Below are 23,541 nucleotides of genomic sequence, written 5' to 3' on the forward strand. Positions count from 1 at the left end.
CATTGATAACAAATAATTGATATCTTGTTTTACAATGAATAATATGATATCATTGATAACAAATAATTGATATCTTGTTTTACAATGAATAATATGATATCATTGATAAGAAAAAATCTCGACTGCACTAGGTAACGATCGTGGTCCCTTTGCGTGTGAAGCAAATGCTCTACCAACTGAGCTATCGGGACCCCCCAATCAACATTAAAACTGAGTCAAAATAAGTGAACAACCTACCTGAGGGGTCAAACTTCTTCATCTCCACAACCTCGTCATTTTCGAAACAGATCTTACGCCCGCCGTAAGTCTGGGCTTTCATGAAATCTTGCGGCATCAGGACTTCGCCCGTGTCCTAGTTGGGAATTGAAAAATGTTAGAGTGAATGACAAAATCAGTGAAATGCTTTGAACTGAGATATTGTCAAGCTAAGTTAGAAGGTCAATTTCTATCAAAAATGACTTCTTGTCATAAATGATTAAATCAACCCTTTTTGTACATCTTCAGGAAATAGCAAAGCTTAATTTCACTTTTAAATGTTTTTTACAGCTAGTCAAGTTGAAAAAGTATGAAATTTGAGAAAAGTTTCTGGATACTTTTGCCATACATCTGACCATATCTTCATGAAAAATCACCCGATTTACTTCAAATAAAAATTAAAATGCTCTGGGCAGCATATTCTTTCAGAAAATGCAAATAATGCTTTATCGAAAATTTTCACCTTCCGACTGATTATGTCATGCACTGACACAAATAGTTTTGAAAAGGTGTGATGTTCATGATGATGATGATGATGTTGCTGATGATGATGTTGATAATGATGATGATAATGTTGATAATGATGATGATGTTGATGCGTTTAACCAGTTAAATGCCGTATTCTGGAAAAACATGTGTATTTAAAAATTTGGCCAAAAAATACTAACAAGATCCAAGGTTTGAGAGTTTTTGCCAAGATAAGGGCCATTCAAAACGAGCGATCGATATTCGAAGAACGATTATTCTGGCCAAATTTTTAAATACATGTCTTTCCAGAGTATGACGGATAAACTTGTTAATTTAAAGATTTGGCTTATCTAACAAAATTTACCCACAAAAGTGTTAAATTTTAAATTAACGATTGAACGATTGGACCAAAACTGGTTGAAGGAAAATCTTACAGGATGGTATGTCTTAGAATGGCTTTTCAACTCAGCGTTGTCTTTCTTCCTCAGTTTGACAGCAGTCGGTTTGTAACAGCTTCTAACAAGATTGTATCTGAAAAGAAAAACAGTCAATTACACTTAACGTTTAATTTTCTTCAAATTTTCATGTCACTTAAATTTTGTAAAGCGCCATTGAACACATTAGGTGGAGATTAGCGATCTATAAATTTTATTATTATTATTGTCATCATTATCGTTATTATTATTATCATAATTATAATTATTATTATTATTATTATTATTGTTATTATTATTATTATTATTATTATTATTATTATCATTATTATTAATAATATTGTTATTATATATACTGAAAAATAAAATCATGAAAAGAACAAAGTATATAACCGTTACCTAAAGAATATTTAACAACAGATAAAATACAAATTTGAAGCGCTTAGAACAGAGTCTGGTGTCTCAGAGTCATAGCGCTATATAAGTTTTCAGCATTATTTATTATATATTAATGGTTTTACTCACACTCCCACAGAAAACTTCATCCCTTCTCCCAGACTGAAAGGGATCCTCCTCGTTGCTCTCTTCTTGTGGTCCTTCGCACGAACTCTGACAACAAACAAACAAAGTCATGAATATTTTGTTATTGTCAAAGTAATAAAAAAACAAGTGACGAGAAGAGAGGGATAATGCTTTTATGTTTTTAAGGGTTTTACAGTGCAATGTGTGTGTGTGTATGTGTGTGTGTGTGCGTGCGTGTGTATTTTTTTCTTGGCTTGTCAGTTTCAAGATATCTATATTTCTAATTTTGTAATGCATTAAATTTGCAGTAATATTTTTATTGCCTTGTTGCACTCTTCTTATGGTCTTTGGTACAAACTCTGACAACAAAATAAAAACATGTCTGTTACTGTAAAAGTACTAAAGAACAAGTGACTGGATAAGGATTGTGCTTTTACTTTTATGTTTTTAACCAAAAACTAGAGGTGCCTAAATGAGTCGATAAAATGGAGAGAAAGATAAAGGGAGTAAATGTGACTCATAAATAAGGGAACAACACAAAAACAGGTTAATTTCAAGAAATTCGAAGTGTAGACTAGCATCCTATCCAAAGGGTAGCAAGCAATTGCTATTGTCCGTGTCACGCTATAGAAACCGGGACAAATTCCGGCTCTATGGGCCTATTGGTTCTGAAGCACTTCTAAAAATAAAGAAGAGATATGACCCTCTGCAACTTCTCAACAAAAAACCCCACAAAAAAAACAACTTTTCGGCCCGCTAGAAGACGAGAAACATCCTCTTCGAAACGGGACTCCAGATATAAAGGCATAAGAGAAGAAGAAGAAGAAGAAGAAGAAGAAGAAGAAGAAGAAGAAGAAGAAGAAGAAGAAGAAGAAGAAGAAGAAAGAAAGAAGAAGAAGAAGAAGAAAAAAAGAAGAAGAAGAAAGAAGAAGAAGAAAAAGAAGAAGAAGAAGAAGAAGAAGAAGAAGAAGAGAAGAAGAAGAAGAAGAAAGAAGAAGAAGAGAAGAAGAAGAAGAAGAAAGAAGAAAGAAGAGAGAAGAAGAAGAAGAAGAAGAAGAAGAAGAAGAAAGAAGAAGAAGAAGAAGAAGAAGAAAGAAGAAGAAGAAGAAGAAGAAGAAGAAGAAGAAGAAAGAAGAAAGAAGAAGAAGAAGAAGAAGAAGAAGAAGAAGAAGAAGAGAAGAAGAAGAAGAAGAAGAAGAAGAAGAAGAAGAAGAAGAAGAAGAAGAAGAAGAAGAAGAAGAAGAAGAAGAAGAAGAAGAAGAAGAAGAAGAAGATACCCACCTCCTCATTAATTCCTCCATTTTCTCTGCTGGATCAGCCATTTCTGTCAACTCGTCCTGGTCCGAGTACAAGACATCCTGTGTGGGGAAAATAAGATGGAAACCTTTATGGGTATCAAACTACTATCGTAAAAGGTTATGGATTGAACCGTAGTCATCGTTATGTCATAGCCTGACACTGAAACCCAAAAAGACTTGCATTTTGACGTCATTATTTGGTTTTTGCACCGCCTTGTGAGTTGTCGTTAGTAGTGCTCATGGAAACAATTGGTCCCATTGGTTGAACTATTGAATACAACCCACGATTTGTTTTCTTTTGTGGCCAAAGACTGACATTTTGACGTAATTTTTTGGCCAGTGTCAGGCTATAAGTTAACGATGGCTACGGTTGAACACACCTTGAGAAGACAGCCATCCATCACAAGGACAGCGCTTGACTGGAACCCCCAAGGCCATCGACAAAGAGGACGTCCATCGACAATGTGGCGAAGAACTTGTTTTGTTTGTTTTTTTAAAAAGGGTTTTACGGCGCTTGCAACACATTGCGGTCATATCAGCACCAGTGAAAAGGAAGAAAATGGGATAGTAAAAAGTTCCAGAATTACAATTAAAGCACCCAAGAAAAGGTAAGATAAAGGGGAATTGGTTCAAATAGAGAAAAGATGTAGATTCCAAGAGCACACTGTCAAAGTACTTAGTTTGAGATCACCTAAAAGTCTCATCCAGACACAAGCACAGCTCCCCACTAAGAGGGATGCACTCAAATGTTTACAAATCATATATAATATGTGAACAAAACATAATACAGAGCATAACAGAGAGATGATTTACAAGACAAAAAATATCATCTCCCAAAACTCTAACTATACATTTGACGTATCCAGCCAGGGCCAAGACAAAACCAAGCACACCCATTCCTAGAAAGCATGTTGGAAAACAGATGTAGGAGGATAGAAGACACAGTAAGTGCCTCCCTGCCCACTATGGGAGGTCAGGAACCCCACCCAGAATGGCGAAGAACGCTAAATTTGGAACTAAAAAGTGTCAAATGTCATGCAGGGGCGGGAAGGAGAAACGAAGATGGTAGCCAGATAATTCATTCATTAACGGTAAAATCAGACTTAGAATAACCCCAGAAATGTGTTTCCAATCCCTACCTTATAAAATCGATCTACGTCAAAGTGTTGTCCTGGATTTTGTAGATGCATCAACTCCAGGCTGATCCCTGTCTGGTGCAAATCATTGGCCTTGGTCGATGCCCGACGCTGGAAGAAAAAGATTGGAAAACAGATTTAACCATAAAATATACTTTAAAATACATTGAGTGGCAATAATGGGTTGGCCATACCATTCGGAAGGAGCCCTGTCACATTACCAAGCAGGCTCTCGAATGGAGCCCGCAGGGCAAGAGGAAACGGGGTCGTCCAAAATAGAGTTGTTTCTTTTTTACCTTGTAGAGTGGACTATGTTGCTAAATAAGACTTTAAATATGTTCCTTGCACTTTACTCAGATAAGATTGCATTATATAGCTTAATCAACACATAAAATTCAGAATGTTTCAAATATGTGGCTGTATTTTTTTTGTTTGTCTTTCTAGATCACCAGGTTTATTTTTTTTTTCAGATCATGTTAAAAAAAAATATAATAAAATAAAAAATAAAGGCTTATTCCATTATTGATAAAGGCAAATAGTCTCTCACTAGGTATCCCAAACTAAAATTTCAACTGCAGAAAACTGCTGTTATTTTGAATTGAACAAATACAGATTGTCAAACCATGAACAACAGTCTTTAAATGATTAAAATCGGACAACAAATAAAAAAGTTACGAATTTTTTATTTATTTAATAACTTGTAATTTTCGTACACCAACAGAACATGCTACCAAACAGCAAGTTTAAGGTGTATCAAAACAAACAAAATAATAACAAAATTGAATAATTTGCAAGCAATCGCAAGCCATGGACATAGAGAATAAGAAAAATACTCAAACAAATATTCACCTAGTATAATTCAGTTACTATACAGCATCAAAATCAAGAAAAAACATGACCCGCATGAAAATAATTTCACCGAAATCGCCAGATGTACCATCTTCGGCACTTTGCAGACTCGTCAGTAATCTAAATTAAGGCATGAAACTTATCTGAGCCTTAGAACTGGCACCAGACAGTAAGCCCAATTTTTTTCAGAGAGATAGAGGCAATAATTACTGAGATTTTACGTCTCAAAATTCGAAAAAAGGCCGAAATCGCCAAAGGAAGACATTTTGAGAAATAAACAGTGTTTCCGCTACAAAAAATTTAAATGATGAGATATGGCTATGAAACTTGACATACAAATGATTTGAGGGATGGGGAATCCAAATTTTATGTCCTTTTCACAATAAGAATGACAAAAACAGAGTTATGAGAAGAAATCAAGATTTAAACTCTCGAAAATCAACAGAAATATATGTCAAAAAGGGGGGAAAAGTCAAAAATTCATACCACGACCTAACACAATAATGGAAGTTAATGCTGCACCTACTGGTGGCGCACAGTCGATCAAATAAAATAAATAAATAAAAACATTAGACAAAAAAGTCAGTACACAAAAGCATACAATATCCAATGCAACCCACGAACATGAAAATTTATACCTATCCATAAGTACATATTTTGAGACACCTCAACAATCAACCTAAAATTCAACGCCCTGCCCTAACACAGTTTAGTTTATATATCTAAGGCAACGGTATAAGGACACGCTTTAATGCATATAAATGCACAGACACCGGGCAAACCTATCTTAGCGCTCTTGTTACTCATCATGTTGAGAGCAAGCAAGATGGCTTTCTATTATTTCAACATTTTTAACACGCCTGAGTGTACTTAAACACTTTAATATGTTTTTTTACCCGAAAGTTCATATTCATACAGGGAGTCCAATATAATATCTAATAACAGATTATACATACGCGGACTCTGGAAGCTGATCATATCCACATAGCCTATAAATGATAAAGATTAATTTAAACACGGACTATAATATTGCTATTATGGTCTAATAGCCCAACATCAGTATGAGTATAAGGGTTATCATTGGCTCTCCACTATACACATTTTAAATGCATCTATAAAATGTTTAAATAGAAATAGACATTATATTGGACTCCCTTATTGTATGAATACGAACTTCCAGGTAAAAAAAACATATTAAAGTGTTTAAGTACACTCAGACGTGTTAAAAATGTTGAAATAATAGAAAGCCATCTTGCTTGACGCTAAACATGATGAGTAAATAAAACATATGTAATAATCAGAAAAGCTACATCATATGAGAAACAACAATGGTTTAAACAAAGCATGTCACTGATCAAATGTAAAGTGATGGAAATAGATACATAATTTCATTAATCAATATAATGTAAATGTTGCTACTCGAAGCGATAAATAATGTGAAATTGAATGTAAGCTTCAATTTAATTATAAAAACAGATAGAAGAATGGATGTTTCGTGTTTCCCCTTTACCAACAAACGCATTCAACTTAACGGCACTACCACATCATCTATACTGTTTGGTTCATCCTTTTGTTGACAAAGGAGAAACCTGAAACGTCCATTCTATCTGGTTTTGTAATTAAACTGAAGCTTGAATTTAATCTCATAGTGTTATTCAATCAACATCAGAATCTGAAACCCTTCTTCGTTTGACAGCAGTTGACATAAAAGATGCTTCTACTTCATCATCAGTAATCATCCTTAACAAATAAATTTCTCAAAAATAACATCAATCTTTTTGACATAAGAGGGGAATGACCCATAAGGAATTTTACTTTTCATCAACTCCCAGTATGGCCCAGTGTTAGTCAGATTAAACAGTGAAATAGCAGCAACTAAAGAAATTACCCTACTATCCCTCAAATCTGCAACAAAACTTTGAAGCTTTAAATTGTCACCTGAAACTTCATTTTCTAGAAAATCAAGAACATGTTTATGATGGTACAAAAGAGCATGAGCATTTTCAAATATATTATTGAAACGATTACTTCTAAAACTGCAAAACTGAGACTTAATAATATTAGCTTCACAATAATTTAGCCATTCTTCCCTTGCCCCATTGTTCTCATCCCCCCGAGGACCCAATACTTCTGCAGTTAGTCTTATAGCACGTAAGGCTGCACTTTCTTTACCAATACTAGACTGAAAATGATTAAACTTTTGCTGACTGTCCCTCCCAAGTGAACCCCCCTCTTTAATTACATCCCTCTCAAATTCTAACACAGCACTCTCAACAGCTTGAGATAGACCAAGCAAAAAATGCGCGTTACAATACAAAAAATGTGTACATAGACCGTCTATATCCTCATCATGCAAAACACTCTTACGCCATTCATGAATTTTTTTATTTAAAAGTTTCATATTTGCCGCTCTATCGGACATAAGTTTTGTTCTTTAATTTTAAATTAAAAATTTCTTTCTTTAAAATATTACATTCTGATGAATCGACTTTATAGATGAAAACAATTTTTTAGAAGAGACAGACTTTGATAATCTTCTAACATGGTCAACATTAACAATTGTGGAAGAAAGTGGGATGTGGGACTCTGAAAAAGATTCTGGCAATAAAACAGAAGTGATCAATGCAGGGGTACATTCAGGTTTGGCTGGATTCTGAGTAGAAACAGACGTAGAGGGTAGAGGGGTAGAACCAAAAGTGAATGACGATGATGGTAGTGGTACTGAACATGAATCAGGTGTGGACACATTCTGAGAATTAATATTCGTGGAGAGATGAGGGGTAGAACCAGATACAGTAGAAATGCAGGACGATGGTGGTGGTGGTGGTGAGCTGAGAATCTTAGTAGAAGTAGAAGGTTGACTTGATGATGGTAGTACAGATGAAGGAAATAAACGGTTGGCTGAGGACTCAGTGCTGGCCAGTCAACAGTAGACGACGGTGGTGGTGAGCTGAGAATCTTAGTAGAAGTAGAAGGTTGACTTGATGATGGTAGTACAGATGAAGGAAATAAAACGGTTGGCTGAGGACTCAGTGCTAGCCAGTCAACAGTAGATGACAGTGGGGGTGGTGGTGGTGGCGATGACGAGGGTGGCTTTGTGGCTGTGGCAGGAGAGTTTAGCTGAATTTCCGTCAGATGACAGGGAAAGAAGGGTTTCCTGAGCCATGCCTGAAGTGCTGCTGGTCCCTGCTGATATTTTTTATCAGCTTCCCCTTCTTTGTTTCTGCAGCGAGATACATGCCTCGCAACTTCTCTCTCGTGCAAATTACAGGAGAAGACGATATGTCTCCTAGAAATTTATGGAAGTTACCATAAGTATGTCCATGTTTCAGGAGAAAATTGCCGAGGTCAACAGCAATTTCCTTTGACACAACAGTCTTTTTAAAATTGTTCTTCTCCAATGTCATGTCTACAACAATGGCATTGAGGGCATCACTGATGTGGTGAAGATCCACAGGTGCATTCAAAAACGTTTTATCTTTCCCTTTTGCCGCCTTCACCACCTTCAAAATTTTTCGCCAGATACTATTGACAGGATAACTTGAGTCTGGACTTAACATGGAGAACCATTGTGCCACCTAGAAGGGAAAAAATAAATAGAATCTTATACAAAAAGATAACCCTTGATAATACATCAGAATCCAACAAGTTTAAAAAAAGATAAGGATTAGGTATGAAAAAATTAATATACTTTGCTCGAGAGAGGAACACAGGGATGGTTTAGAATTTAATTGTATTCCATAGCAAACATCTAGTCTTGTCTAACCTAGTAAAGACCTTTTCAACTAGTGCTATTATACCAAAAGCACATGGCCCATTGCTGACTGTTGCAGGCGTGCTTAAATTATATCATAAAAAGAGCCATAAACACGTCTTTTACTTGTCTATGTCACTCAGTCACTTGTAACTACAAACCCAAATAAACTCAACCATACATGTTAACAATAAAATCTACTAGCAACCATCATGAACTTATATGAATCTGAAAGCTCCATAGCGGGACCTTGTGTTTTACAAAAAAAAAATCAAATCATAAGCTGGTTTAGCCTCACTGTACTGATAATATTAGCGCAGTAAAAAACATCAAAAACAACCAAAATATTTATCAAAAAAATATAATGGTGGCCTGTGACAACGAAAACAGATGTGTCATATATTCATAGAAACCTTACCTCAGACACTGTCGTTTTGGCTTCAAAGCGCAGATGATAAAGTGGACAAACAGGTGTCACTTGCACAGGTGGGAGTGCAGGTCTACGACCTTTCCCCCTTCATCAAAAATGAAGCCCTGAGATGACTCTGTTCGTCATCTGAAAATGGAGAATTAAAATGTTCAAACTTATTTGAGATGTGATAATAATAATAATAAATAGTTTCTATACACCGCCTTACCCCGTATTTCAACAAGCTCAACGCGCTAAATGATTACTCATTACCATCAACACTATCTATCAAAACTCAACTGTCAAATTCAAATAGCAGGATTCAAGAATTTAATATAAATTAAAACTGATATTATAACCAAGCAACCATCACCAAGTCAACCCCATAGCATAGCATCAAAGTAAAACAAGCCTTGCTACCAAGTAGTCTATACAGTCAAAGGTTAAAAGTTAAATTTAAACTGGAGTTTGAGTCACTATAGTATAATAGTAATAGTTCCATCAATCATGGCATGGGTGAAACTGGATCTTTAAAAAACGATTGAAAAACAAACAAGTTAGATACCACTCATTGATGACACCTGATGAAGAATGGAGCAATCCTGTTAAGATTATTATTATAAGATCAAACAATGTGCACCAGATTTCGTCCCAATTGTCAATAATTTCTTAATGAATGAGCTTGACTTAATTAATCTAAATTTCAGAAAATTGAGAAACAACTAGACTTAGACGTCGATAGTGTGATACTTTCCATTTCCTAGTACTAGTAGGACTCACAATCACAAGCACAAGTCTAGCAGTCAGGACGGACACTGACACGACCAGTTTCTATTATTTTATTTTTCATCTAGAAGTATCAGTGATAATGATGACACGTTCATTCTTAGCGATCGGTGGGCTCCGATAATAATAATAATCTGATAATAATAATATAATAATAATAATAATAATAATAATATAATAATATAATAGTAGCCTTCATGAATGAACACGAATACAAACATTATCCATTAATTCAGAAAAGTGAGTGGAGCAAACAGTAATCATGATAAGATTAAGACAAGATAGAGAAAAGCTCGATCTACTCAAACACCGATCATAATAAAATAAAAAACAATAAGATTTACTTACCACATAATTCAAGTAAGTCCATGTCCATAATTGAAACACTTTTGACTATTCTAGATGGCTGTTTGGAAACGTTTGTCACTCCTTACAATCGGTCTCGGTCACCGGCAGTGTATCAACTCACGCGTCGGACGGTAGGAGAGAAAGAAAGAGAAAGCGGAAACAAAGGCTTTGCTTTTAAAGATGGCGCTATGTGTTGAATCAAGCCAGCATGCTGGATTTTTGATATTATAGCCTTCAAATGCTGCAGATTTTTATGGTGTAATTTTTTCGCCGTTTATTAACCGTTAAGAGAGTCAAATTTTCAGTCAAAAATAGGGCAAATTCAGTTAAATTTTAATAATATTTTTGTTGTGTTTATAAACGAAAAAATTACACCACACGAAAGGGCATTAAAAGGAGATTCTCCCACACTTGATTTCACAGCTGTTGGTCCGTTCAGCTTTTAGCGCGAGCAGATCTTGTGACGAGACCCGAATTTCGGTCGATCGGTACGCAGTTTTCACAGCGAAAATTTGCAATCGGATCTCTTTATGAGGGCGTTTTTGAATAGCTGTTAAAAAGTTCACATAGCTTGAATAGTTTAAATATTTAGCTCATCTTGTAGAGCAGATATTGAAATATAATATTATCCTTTTTTTTATTAAATAAAGTTTAATTCAAGAGAGAGAGAGACAGATATTAACACCCCACTTTTTGATCGATCCCGGCAAATTCGCCTGCCACACAGCGGTAGTTTGGGATACCTACTCTCATCAATAATAAAGCTAAAGGTTAATGTATTCTACACAAAACAAGAAGAATCATTACCTTGGTTTGAGGATCACCCTTATGTGGATCATCATTGTTGGTGAATAGCAACACTCGCTTGGATCCAAGGTTCTGGGAACTGGGAATAACATTTTTTAAAAATAATTCTTTAATTGTTTGTTTGTTTTTAAGGGTTTTACGGCGCTTGCGACACATTAAGGTCATATCAGTGCCAGTAAAAAGGAAGAAAATGGGATAGTAAAAAAGTTTAGCATTACAATTAAAGCACACAAGAAAAGGTAAGACAAAGGAGAATTGGTTAAAGTAGGAAACAGAAGTAGATTCCAAGAGCACACAATCAAAGTACTTAGTTTGAGATCACCTAAAAGTCTCATCCGGACACAATACAGGTCCCCACTAAGAGGAATATACTCAAATGTTTACAATTCATAAATATGTAAAATTCATCCACTATAAACGATTCAAAGAAAGACTAAAATCTGTGGACTGGAAAGTAATAATAGTAATAAACAAAAATGATTATAACAGCTTAAAAAAAGAACAAAATACCAAACACAGAACGTTTCGGACTCAAAATCCTTCTTTCGCCAACACAACAAAAAAAACTATAAAGAATAAATACATTACTAAAAAACCAGATTGACGACTAAATATTTCGTACGTCCTCTCAGTTGGAAGAAAAATCTTGGAATGTAAACAAAATAAACAAAAAAGAATATAACGCCTTCAATAAACAACAGAGAGAATGTGCGAAATATTTAGTCATAAATCTGTTGTTTTTTTTTAATGTATTAATTGTCTTATTATTTTTGTTGTTGTTGTTGGTTGAAGAAGTGTTTTGAACCTGAAACATTCTGTGTTTGGTAATTTGTTCTTTTTTAAAGCTGCTATATCAATAAATCCTATAGATAGTATGAAGTTGACGTCACTTGAGGTCTTTGTTATTGTTTTTTGCCACCAGCGTTTATGAGTAATTTTCAATAAACTGTATTAAGCAGACGAAAAAATGGTTCAAGATTACACATAGTCTTGGGTGTTGGTCTGTTATACTTCTGGATGACAATTTTGTGAGCATCTTGGCAAATCGCATACTATCTATTGACCAGACTATAAATATTCAAGGTTACACATCATTTTGTGTGTTGGTCCGTTATACTTCCAGATAGCAATGTTGTGAGCTTCTTAGCCAAGCGCATACTGTCTATAGATAGTATGAATTTGACGCCACTTGGGCCTTTGTTTTTTTTGCCATCCATGTTTATGAGTAATTCTCACTAAACTGTATTAACTAGACTAAAAAAGGTTTAAGGTTACACATAGTTTTGTGTGTTGGTTCGTTATACTTCTGGATGGCAATGTTGTGAGCTTCCTAGCCAAGCACATTCTATCTATATTAACCAGACTATAAACATTTAAGGTTACACATAGTTTTGTGTGTTGGTTCGTTATACTTCTGGATGGCAATGTTGTGAGCTTCTTAGCCAAGCGCATTCTATCCTATAACACTCACCAATTGGAAAACATATTCTGACAAACCCAAAACACGTCGTGTAAAGAATATGCCGGGCTGTGGCCGAAGTCTTTTGCAAATGTCTGGATTCCGTCTGGAAACAATTTTAAAAAAAATATTTTCTAAAACTTAAACATGAACAGCTGTTGCATACCTTTTTTTTTTTTAGAAAATATATATCATTAGAAAAGCACATTCTGCAGACAAGGGTAGACGGCAAGAGAGGAAGAGGTAGATCAACAAGAAGCTGGGAACAAGATATATGTGAATGGCTGGGAATGACAACAACTCAAGCAAGTAGACTGGCGGAAAACCGTAATCTGTTTCGCAAAAAGTTTGGGAAGCAACGTCCTACGAAGGATCAGCTAACTAGATGATGATGATATCAGAGACAGTAATGATGCTTACAATTAGGTGAACATCTAATTGTTGTACAGCTAGTGGTTTTCTGACACTTGAATGAATGAATGAATTAATTAATTAATTTATGAATATATTATCTATTGTTGGAAAAAATACATATTATGCATACATCTTTTACACATAACACCAACAAAGTAACAAAAAAATAAAAGTAATAATTTGAAATAATAATGATGTACACTTGACAGGTCTTTTGTTTGAGCCTAGTGGAAAAGGCTCTTTACTCACATTCTCTCACCATACTCAGGTGCAAAATGAGTACCTGGCCATTAAAAGCGTCGTCTCTTACCGAAAAAAATTGTAATATTGCCTAACAGGCGTCATGACCCATCCTAGATGTTCAGTGTTGCTGTTGGCCAGGGACCCCTAGTAAAGTGCAGTGGATATTGCCCTGTATAAAAGCAAAATTTTTTTTTTTACTTGGCAGGCATGAAATTGTAATACATAGTGCCTTACAAGAATCATGACTTGTCCTACAAATCATTTTTAAATAAGGAAGAAAAGTGTCGTGACAAAAGACTCTTTCCTGTTTCATTGGAAGTGTAAAACCACTCGTCTGGAGGACTGGATACACACTTTGTGTAATTCATCTTCTGGTGTCACAGTGATGGTATCTTATTTTCTCGTCTAAATATATGCTGGTCATCAATAAAGATTGTTATGGTGTATTATTATTGAGTTATTGCCCTTTGCAATTGTATTACTAATATTTTAGTTCCATGAATAATACACTTAATTACTTTTAAATAATGTCACAATTGAATATATTTTAAGAATACATTATATTCATATCATTAGTTAACTACACTTGTGCATTGACGTTATATTACATAACGTATATTCCTGTTTATGTATATGTCTATACTGCCATGTTAAATATTACTATGTCTGTGATCTATGATTTAAAGAGTTGGAAATAAAATAACTTGTTGATTGGCTACCAATGAGTGTCTTCCCTGTCAGTCTCTGTATGCATTGCCTTTGGTGCATAACAAAGATCATCCATCCTCGTTCTTTTACGTCCCGTAATCCTAAGAATTTGCCTGTATACCCCGCTACTGAAATAGTGATGTCACCTTTATGTAACCTATTCATTATCAGTACTCCGAAGGATTGGTTACATACACACTTCCAAAGATTTTGGAACCAAAAGAGTAGAGAGTTTGATGTCACGAGTTTTCTTCCCTATTGCCTGTTGCAAAAAAAAAAAAAAAAAAAAAAAAAAAAAAAAAAAAAAAACCACAGCTGAGTACACACTACAAACCTTGTTCAAGTTCCTCCACATCTAAAATCCTTTGGGCACCGGGCTGATCTAAATCCTGTTGTAAAAAGATAAGAAAAAAAATAAATTTAAAGACTAATAACAAAACATGACATCTATGGTGTGATAAAAGTCCACTGAATATTGATACCAACGTTAAAATGGTCCTACAGAGCCATTAGGGCCATGGAGCCGGAGTTTATCCCAGTTTCTATGGGGGGTCCTGATAGCTCACTTGGCAGAGTACTCGCTTCACACGCAAAGGGAGCTAGATCGATCCCGGGTGCAGTCGAGTTTTTTTTTCTGACCCCCCCCCCCCCTCCTATCCACCCAGCAGTGAATGGGTAGTTGAGTCTGTTAGATTTGGCAAAAAGTACTTTGCCATAGACGAGCATCCTATCCAAAGGATAGCAAACAATTGCTACTGTCCGTTTCACGCTAATTGGCAACCTTGTGTATGGACAATATGTACTTATTTTTCTCTTTTTGCAATCCTATTCTGTATCTGACAATTTGCAATGTTTCAGAGTCAATACTCAAACAGGTAATAACTTAAAGGTACTTTCAGCCTTATGCTGAATGTATCTGTGATTGAGTTTGTGTGCATGTGTATGTGTTTGTTTCTTCATATGTATTCTCAAAATTGTCAAAGAATGAATGTTTGAATGACAATTAACATTGCAAAGTGCTGCTGAGCACTTAAGTGGGAGTTGAGCGCTTTATAAATAACTTATTATTAATATTATTATTGTTATTATTATCATTATTATTATGAAATACACAGCAGCTTTAATTCATGAATTTTAATAATAATAATAATAATAATAATAATAATAATAATAATAATAATAATAATAATAATAATAATAATAATAATAATAATAATAATAATAGACTCGTATAGAGTAGAGTGCACAGTATCCTCAACAATGAGGCTCTTGGCGCTTTAAATTACATCATCACAAAACAATATTTAAAGTACATGACATCAAAATAGACATTTTACAAACCTGATAGACATAGATATGCTTAAAATCATTCTTGTTCTCCGACTTTTCCTGAATTTTGAAGACAAACAAAGAGAAAGCGTTAGTCTAGAAAGTGAAAAAAGAAAAAAAAAAGAGAAAAAAGTAGCAAACATTCATAAGTTCCCTCGAGCAACGTTTCCTCCAATCTCTCGGGACATGCGATAAAGTTTGAGGAAACTGTGTACTAAGATTAATAAGGAAAACAATCTGGATATTCAAATGAGTTTGAGGAAATTGTTTGTTCGAGGAAACTGTACTGGAATGTGCATACTTATTTATCCGAAGCAACGACCAGCTGAGCTCTAGCCTTCCAGTGTGTTGTGCCATGATGTAAAAGTTGGATGTCTTTTGCAGCTGTTCAATATTCATGAGTATTGATGCTATGCATTTAGGTAAAATACTCAAAACATCTGCCAGCTGAATTTAAAATACTAACACACTAGACTATGTGTAACCTTGAATGTTTACAGTCTGATTTGTACAATTTTGTGAGAACTAATCATTAAAATGGTTGTTTAAAAACAATAACAAAGAGCTGAGTGACATCGGGGCAGAATAAACTGCGCACATTTCGATTTATAGTGTACAATTGGAAATATTCACCAGGCATCAAAACTTTTCAGTCAAGCCTAGTAGTACAAGTTGCATTGTCTAATGTGAGATATTTTCAGGTCTGATAACCAAACGCAATTATGGGCTTGTTGAAACAGTGTTTTAATGGACAATATTTTGCATCGATTTGAGGGTTTTTCCAATTATTACAACGATCCCATAACAATTTGGGTTATCAGACCTGCAAATGAGTACATGTAGTAGTGTTGTGCAAATCGCAGAGCTGCCAACCCCATCTGAATGTGTACGATAGGACCTCAAAATGGGGGAGATTTCATAAAAATGGGTACAATCCTGAAATCGACGAAACTAACCATTGTGAAAGTAAGAGGAAGGTATATTTACATAAGTCACACCGCACAAGCTCTATTGCAGCAACAATGATGTTCCCAAGACTATAACCCAATCCTTTCAGAATTCTACTTCCCAGGATGTATATCATAATTGGTCAAAAATACGATCCAGCAAGCTTAAGATAACAGCGATACGAGCATCCAGGCTATTACAACTAAAGAAAACTGAAGTGACTCCGTACACTGAAAATGTGTACAATTCCGCATTTTTTTCGGTAGATGACAGCTCTGATATCGAATTGAAATTTAGATGTATTGATATGAAAGACAATATAATCAAATCATATCAATTTTAAAATGCCATACCGATATCGATATATATATATATTATGCTCACAGTTTACCAGGGCTGCCGGATGGCCTTGTGCGTGGCCAAAATTGGACACAGGGGAGAACCATTTCTTTATTTCTTGTTAATATCGACTGATAATGATGGAGCCAAAAACAACACAAACTCAGTATACAATGAAAAAGAATGGAGAAATGAAAAACTTTTACGAATAGAGGAGTTGGGGGCTGAGAAGGGGGGAGGGGTACAAAAATGTTTATTGAATAGTTTTATCGATTTTCGATATATCGATGTACAATTCCTTTGCATTGGTAAATATCGATATTTCAAGTGATGAAATATTGTATCGTATCGATATAGAAAATTTGTGATATCCCCAACACTATACCTCTGTCTAATGCCATTCTTAAAAACCAACTGATTATCACTTGGAACATGAAATGAATCAGGATGGATGGAAGGAAGTAATTTTGAAATTATTAAATGTTCAAAACAAAACTCACAGTTCCATAAAAGACAGTTCCGATATAATCCCTCTCGCTACTGATTATCTTGTTTTGCATGGTCGTCTTCAATGCCTGAAAATCAATAGCATATTATTATAAACAAAAGAATAAACGAAGACCAACAAATAAAAAGAACAGCAGCATTGCCAACTGTTCTCAACCATTGTAAATTATTTATTCAGACCATTCATTTGAATGTTTTGTTTATTCATCTTAACAACGCCACTACCACATCATCTCATTCATCTGTAGTGTTTCATTCATACTGTTTGTTGATAAAGGGGAAACCCGAAACATCCATTCTATTTGTTTCCGTAATTAAATTGAAGCTTACATTCAACTTTACATTAATATTTATTAATTAAATAATGTAAATTGCAAAATCAAAGTCACAAAATTACAATCCGAATAATTCAGACAATACCTTCAAGCATTGCTGAAACAAACAATCATCATCGTCGGCTGCTTCAAACATGGGCTTGGACGCGTCGATCAGAAATATCAATCCACTTTTAGAGCGATTGCGATGATAAACTATCATTGATTCTCTAGATAACTTCTGGATAGTGGGAAACTGCACCTATCTGTTCCATTACACATCGCAGATTTCCGTGGATCCGAGGAGCATCATCAGCACAGATTTTAAAATTAAATAATATAAATTGCAAAATCACAAAATTACAATCCGAATAATTCAGACATTACCTTTAAGCATTGCTGAAACAAACAATCATCATCGTCGGCTGCTTCAAACATGGGCTTGGACGCGTCGATCAGAAATATCAAACCATCCCGCTGATTGAATTGAGGCTGGGAAATAAATAATTTGTCAAATAAAGCCTTCCTCTAAATGGTGTGAATGTTATGGGACAGTGTGGCTGAGCGTTATGGTCTTTGCTTTGTACCCAAAAGGGATCGAGTTCGACCACTTGCCCCACTGTGTGGACTTGAACAAGTCACTTAGCCCTAGCTCACTTTGCACATGGCCTTGGATGCATCGATCAGAAATATCAATCCATCCCGCTGATTAAATTGAGGCTGGGAAAAAAATAATTTGTGAAGTAAAGCCTTCCTCCAAATGGTGGCTACCCTTGTAAATGTTATGGGACAGTGTGGCACAGCAGAAATATCAATCCATCCGCCTGATTGAATTGAGGCTGGGAAATAAATAATTTGTTAAGTAAATCCATCCTCTAAATGGTGGCTCCCCTTGTAAATGTTATGGGACAGTGTGGCTGCTCAGCGATATGGTCTTTACTTCGTACCCAAAAAGGACTGAGTTCGATCACCTGCTGTGCTGTGAGGTGGCCTTGAGCAAGTCATTTAGCCCTAGCTCACTTCATGGCTGACGCCTGGGTTATTCCAGTCTTCCCTTGGAATAGATCCTATAGACAAATTTCCCCATGGGGATGAATAAAGAGAATTTTAATTTAATCTATAAAGAAGTTTTAGGCAGTGTGTAATGCAGGGCTACTGACCTCGATACAAGGCAGCTAAATGGTCTTGTTGTATGACACTTGCTTTTGGATCGGAAGATCCTGGGTTCGAGCCTTGCTTGGTGTATACTTGAGTATTTGAAAAAGTCTCTTCACTCACATTCTCTCACCGTACTCAGGTTTACAATGAATACCAGGCAGGCCATTGACAGCGTTGTTCTGTCCGAAAAAAATGTAATATCGCCTAACAGGCATCATGTCTCGTCCTACATGTTAAGTATTGCTGTTGACCTGGGACCCCTTGTAAAGCGCTTTGAGACTTTGAGTGGATTTTGCGCAACATAAAAACTCTCATTTTTTTAACAGGAAAAAGTGTAAGATTGCTCATTAAAAAAAAAAGAAAAAAAGAGAGTAAAATTTGGAGAAAATGTGCACAGCTTGAAAATATAATCATTCAGTCACTTACTCCATGCCTATGATGAGGTCTAGGAAAAACTAATTCTTATAACTTGTAACAACTTTGTGTGTTCGTGAATAATTTCAGAAGCTTAAGGGGGAGGGGGATGTCATTTTTCAAAAGGAATGAAATCCTCTTTTAACTCCAAAATCGCGGATATCTTAGGAAAACTATCAGCACTGTTGGATAGCTAGTGGGGTAAAGTCAAGAAATATAGTGTCCGAATGAGAGGAGAAAGAGGAGGAATGAAAGCATTTTTAAGAGTAATTTTTACCTGAAAACCGTCTTCCTCTTCATCGTCATTTTCATCATCATCTCCTAATCGAGCATAACCAAAATCTGCCATGATCCTTAATAAACAAACCAAAAAAAAAAAAGAAAAAACACAAATAAATACATATGATAATAACAATACTGAACAAAATAAAATCATGTTCAAGATCAAGGCATACTGTTTCCAAAATATTTCTGGTACATCATCAGTCGCTATGGGGTCTAGTGGTGTGACACTTGCCTTTGGATCGGAAGGTTTTGGGTTCTAATCATGCTCTGAGCAGCACATAGTTGAGTCCTTGGAAAACGTTATTCACTCACATTCTCTCACCATACTCAGGTGTAAAATGAGTACCAGTCGATAACAATAAGAGCCTTGTCTCTGTCAGAAAAATTGTAAAATTGCCTTCCAGGTATGTTATCTTGTCTTACATGTCGAGTGTTGCTGCTGGCTAGAGACCTGGTGTAAATCGATTTGAGCACATTCATTTAGTTTTAGAGGAAATTGTGCTACACAAAAGATCAAGTTATTTATTTTTTCACCCTGAAAGTGAATAGCTAAATAGTTACAAATTTAATGAAAATTGAAAACGAGATAGAAGTAGTAGTAGTATAGAAGACATAAGGATTTCACATATTATTGCAATTGTAGGCTAGTGGTTAGGTAGGGTAGGTTGTTAGGCTTGGAATTGGAATCTTTTGAATTAGAAGGCAGTTTAGGGTAAGGCCGTGAGGTTCGGGTTAAGAAATATGTATCAAATCATAACATATTCGTTAAGCTATAATTAAATATAACAGTGACAGTACCGGTGTCGGTAGGTTAGCTTGGAATACCTTTAGTGCCTTTCTTAACTTTCTTTAGTCTTTTTTCGTGACCAAACTTAACAAGTAACTAGAGAAGGAACAGCAAAATGTTACCTTCATAGTAGTTGAAGGAATTGAAGTTGATATAATTTATAAATCCTCCTGTTCTTAAAAAGGGTATAACACTTTAATAAAGGGTGGCAAAAGGTGAGGTTAATGATGAGTCTAATTCTAATGAGTCAAGACCAGACTCAGACCAGCAGGGCCAGGGCCAGGGGAGTTTTCGCAGACCAGCAGTCCAGAGGTTTCGGGAATAACCAAAACTAGAGAGCCTCGCCTTTGGCCTACCAACCTCCACTGCACGTCCAACTCGCCTTGAGCATGCATTCACGTAAAATATAAAGATTTTTTTTTAAAAACCTACCTCTGTTTCAAAAACTAGCATCTTTCACCTTTCTAAGAAACATTTTGATTTTTCAGAACTTTAGTTCGTTAAAAAATACCGGCCAATCTGACCCGTTGAGTCGAATGAAAACGAAATTTTGTTGTTTACACGGTTCAAAGGAAATGCCGTAAATAAGCTTTCATGGACTTCCTGTGTTGTTTTTACAGTGTCACGTGACCGTTTTGAGAAATTTGTCGTCTGCTACAAATAATTAGACCGGTAGGGGGTAGATATTTTCGTTGGAGCAGAGAAAAAGTGAGTATTATTTCTTGGACTTGTAGAGAGGCCTAGGGTCCACCAGCAGTCAAGTTTATTGAATAAAAGAAAAAAAGGCCTTTTTTATCCGCCGCCACCACCACCATGAGAGTGGAGGGTGAGGGGGGGGGGGGGGGGGGGTGTTGCATGAAGACGAAAGGGAGACGTGGTGACCTTGGGTGACGTAGAGCATCTCAAGGATGCTGGTAGCAGTTGCAGGTGTTCTTAACCCCTTAACGGCGAAGCTAATTTTTTGCTTTTAGATAATAGTTTGCTTTTATCTTTATTATTGTTAACGGGGAATACAGCGTTTCCACCAAGAGAGCAGTCAGACTATCGCAACTCGGACTTCAATTGTCTATAATCATTTTGCCGTTACTTGTCTTTTGATGATAGAAGATTTGGTGTTAGATCAAAGATCGAATTTCGCCGCTAAAAGGTTGCATTGCTACTGGATTTGCTCCCCCCCCCCCCCCCCACCTTTTTTTTTTCTTCTTTTTTTTTTCACCTTAGTATTGTTGATTGCTATTTCCTTTTTTATGATTAGCAAGTGCCGTAGGAGTCTCACAGGATGCAGGAGTACTGCAATTAACCCTTTGCCAGTGAACGTTTTCATTTTACAATGAGATGGGAAGGGGAAGGGATAACACTATGACAAGAGAGAGAGAGAGAGAGAGAGAGAGAGAGAGAGAGAGAGAGAGAGAGAGAGAGAGAGAGAGAGAGAGAGAGAGGGGCGGGGGAATGGGGGGGGGGGGATAGTAAGGGGGAATGGGAAAAGATGAAAGAAACAATGGGTTGCCTGATGACGTAGATCAAAGGATTGTTACAGCGGTGTTCATGGTGCGTACTTCGTGAAATTTTAACCTTTTACAGTGACATTGATTTTTTTCTCCAGATTGCTTATGCAGAATAGATCGTTTCCACCAAGAGAGCAGTAGTAAGAGTATATTTCGACTCGGGCTTCAATTAAACTATAAATCGCAAAGCTTGTCTTTTAATGATAACATTAAGACTAAGATCTGGAGTTTGGGGAGTGTAAGATGGAATCTCGCCATTAATGGTTAAAATTGTTTTGATTTAAAAAAAACAACTCACACACACACACACACACACACACACACACACACGAGCGCGCGCGGTCACGACAGCGAGGACCATCACTGACAGAATGTTGCAATGGTAAACCGGTTTACGTGTACATAGATCCTGAGGCTAGATGCCCCGTTACCGTGTACGTAGGCACTCCCAAAAAAAAAGGAAGAAAGAAAGAGACACACACACACACATACTCACACACACACACACACACCACACACACACACAGTCTCGCATCCTCTACGAACTAATTTTGCGCACCAATTTTTACTGCACTTATGCACCAAATTGCATAACTATCTAGGGACACTTTTTTCCGTATCTTTTTCTCAATAAACTTTTTAAAAACCTTTGTTTTGCGCGGCTATTGCGCGGCAGGCGGCTGGCACTAGGGGGCACCAACCTATGGGTCAGACGAGAAAAACACACGATTTAGCGAGGAATGAATCATTAAATATTTAGGATATAATTTCAAACATAACTTTTGAAATTCATCAAGGATTGTCTAGTACCGAATGTTTTTTTATAGAAAACAAATGTATCTTCAAATCTAAACTGCTTTTGACGGTAAGCGGTAAGTTTTTATTTATTTTTCTGTCCAAACGAATTATTTGTCCTGGTTATAGAAGCTAAGTATTGGTAACACCGGCTCAGCTCTCTAGCTTCTATAACCAGGACAAATCATTCTCTCTCTCTCTCTCTCTCTCTCTCTCTCTCTCTCTCTCTCTCTCTCTCTCTCTCTCTCTCTCTCTTCTCTTCTCTCTCTCTCTCTCTCTCTTTTGTCATAATGTTATCCCTTCCCCTTCCCATCTCATTGTAAAATGAAAACATTCTGCTGTTTGCAGATACATGTATGATTGTTTTGTTTTTTCTCTCTCACTAGGCATTTGAAAAAAAAAAAAAAACCTGAAAAAAAAACAAAAACAACTTAACCTTTTAAAGGCGAATATCAATCTTACTTGGACCAAAAATAAAATCTTACCGTTTTCATCAAAAGACAAAAAACAAAATACAATTTAAAAACATGAGCTTTTATATAGGGCAATATCCACCCAACGTGCTCAAAGCGCTTTTTATCAATATTCTTACTGCTCTTATGGTGGAAACGTTTTTGTTTTTCTGCGTTAAAAAATAATATAAATGAAGACTATTATTTGAAAACAAAAAAAAAATCAGTGTCACTGGCAAAGGCTTAATTGCAGTACTCCTGCATCCTGTGAGACTCCTACGGCACTTGCTAATCATAAAAAAGGAAATAGCAATCAACAATACTAAGGTGAAAAAAAAAAGAAGAAAAAAAAAAGGTGGGGGGGGGGGGGGGGGAGCAAATCCAGTAGCAATGCAACCTTTTAGCGGCGAAATTCGATCTTTTACCTAACACCAAATCTTCTATCATCAAAAGACAAGTAACGGCAAAACGATTATAGACAATTGAAGTCCGAGTTGCGATAGTCTGACTGCTCTCTTGGTGGAAACGCTGTATTCCCCGTTAACAATAATAAAGATAAAAGCAAACTATTATCTAAAAGCAAAAAATTAGCTTCGCCGTTAAGGGGTTAAGAACACCTGCAACTGCTGCCAGCATCCTTGAGATGCTCTACGTCACCCAAGGTCACCACGTCTCCCTTTCGTCTTCATGCAACACCCCCCCCCCCTCACCCTCCACTCTCATGGTGGTGGTGGCGGCGGATAAAAAAGGCCTTTTTTTCTTTTATTCAATAAACTTGACTGCTGGTGGACCCTAGGCCTCTCTACAAGTCCAAGAAA

General features: G+C 36.1%; 1 protein-coding gene across 1 annotated transcript in view; it reads right to left on the reverse strand.

Annotated features, from left to right (window-relative positions):
• Positions 1-23,541, reverse strand: part of LOC144979041 (X-ray repair cross-complementing protein 6-like) — a 46,653-nt gene that overhangs the window by 22,507 nt on the left and 605 nt on the right. The window contains exons 2-14 of the mRNA XM_078925656.1: positions 19,177-19,252; positions 17,715-17,819; positions 17,434-17,568; positions 17,007-17,081; positions 15,232-15,279; positions 14,225-14,279; positions 12,538-12,631; positions 11,067-11,145; positions 4,117-4,224; positions 2,961-3,037; positions 1,683-1,766; positions 1,158-1,254; positions 238-352 (exon numbers count right to left, since the gene is read on the reverse strand). Of these exons, the coding sequence (XP_078781782.1) occupies positions 238-352; positions 1,158-1,254; positions 1,683-1,766; positions 2,961-3,037; positions 4,117-4,224; positions 11,067-11,145; positions 12,538-12,631; positions 14,225-14,279; positions 15,232-15,279; positions 17,007-17,081; positions 17,434-17,568; positions 17,715-17,819; positions 19,177-19,248 (1,144 nt within the window). The 5' untranslated portion in view covers positions 19,249-19,252. The remainder of the gene's footprint in view (positions 1-237; positions 353-1,157; positions 1,255-1,682; positions 1,767-2,960; positions 3,038-4,116; positions 4,225-11,066; positions 11,146-12,537; positions 12,632-14,224; positions 14,280-15,231; positions 15,280-17,006; positions 17,082-17,433; positions 17,569-17,714; positions 17,820-19,176; positions 19,253-23,541) is intronic.

The sequence above is a fragment of the Berghia stephanieae genome, chromosome 8 (assembly GCF_034508935.2).
Source record: "Berghia stephanieae isolate SIO BIC M18660-M18661 chromosome 8, UCSD_Bste_1.3, whole genome shotgun sequence".
NCBI classification, from domain to species: Eukaryota; Metazoa; Mollusca; class Gastropoda; order Nudibranchia; family Aeolidiidae; genus Berghia; species Berghia stephanieae.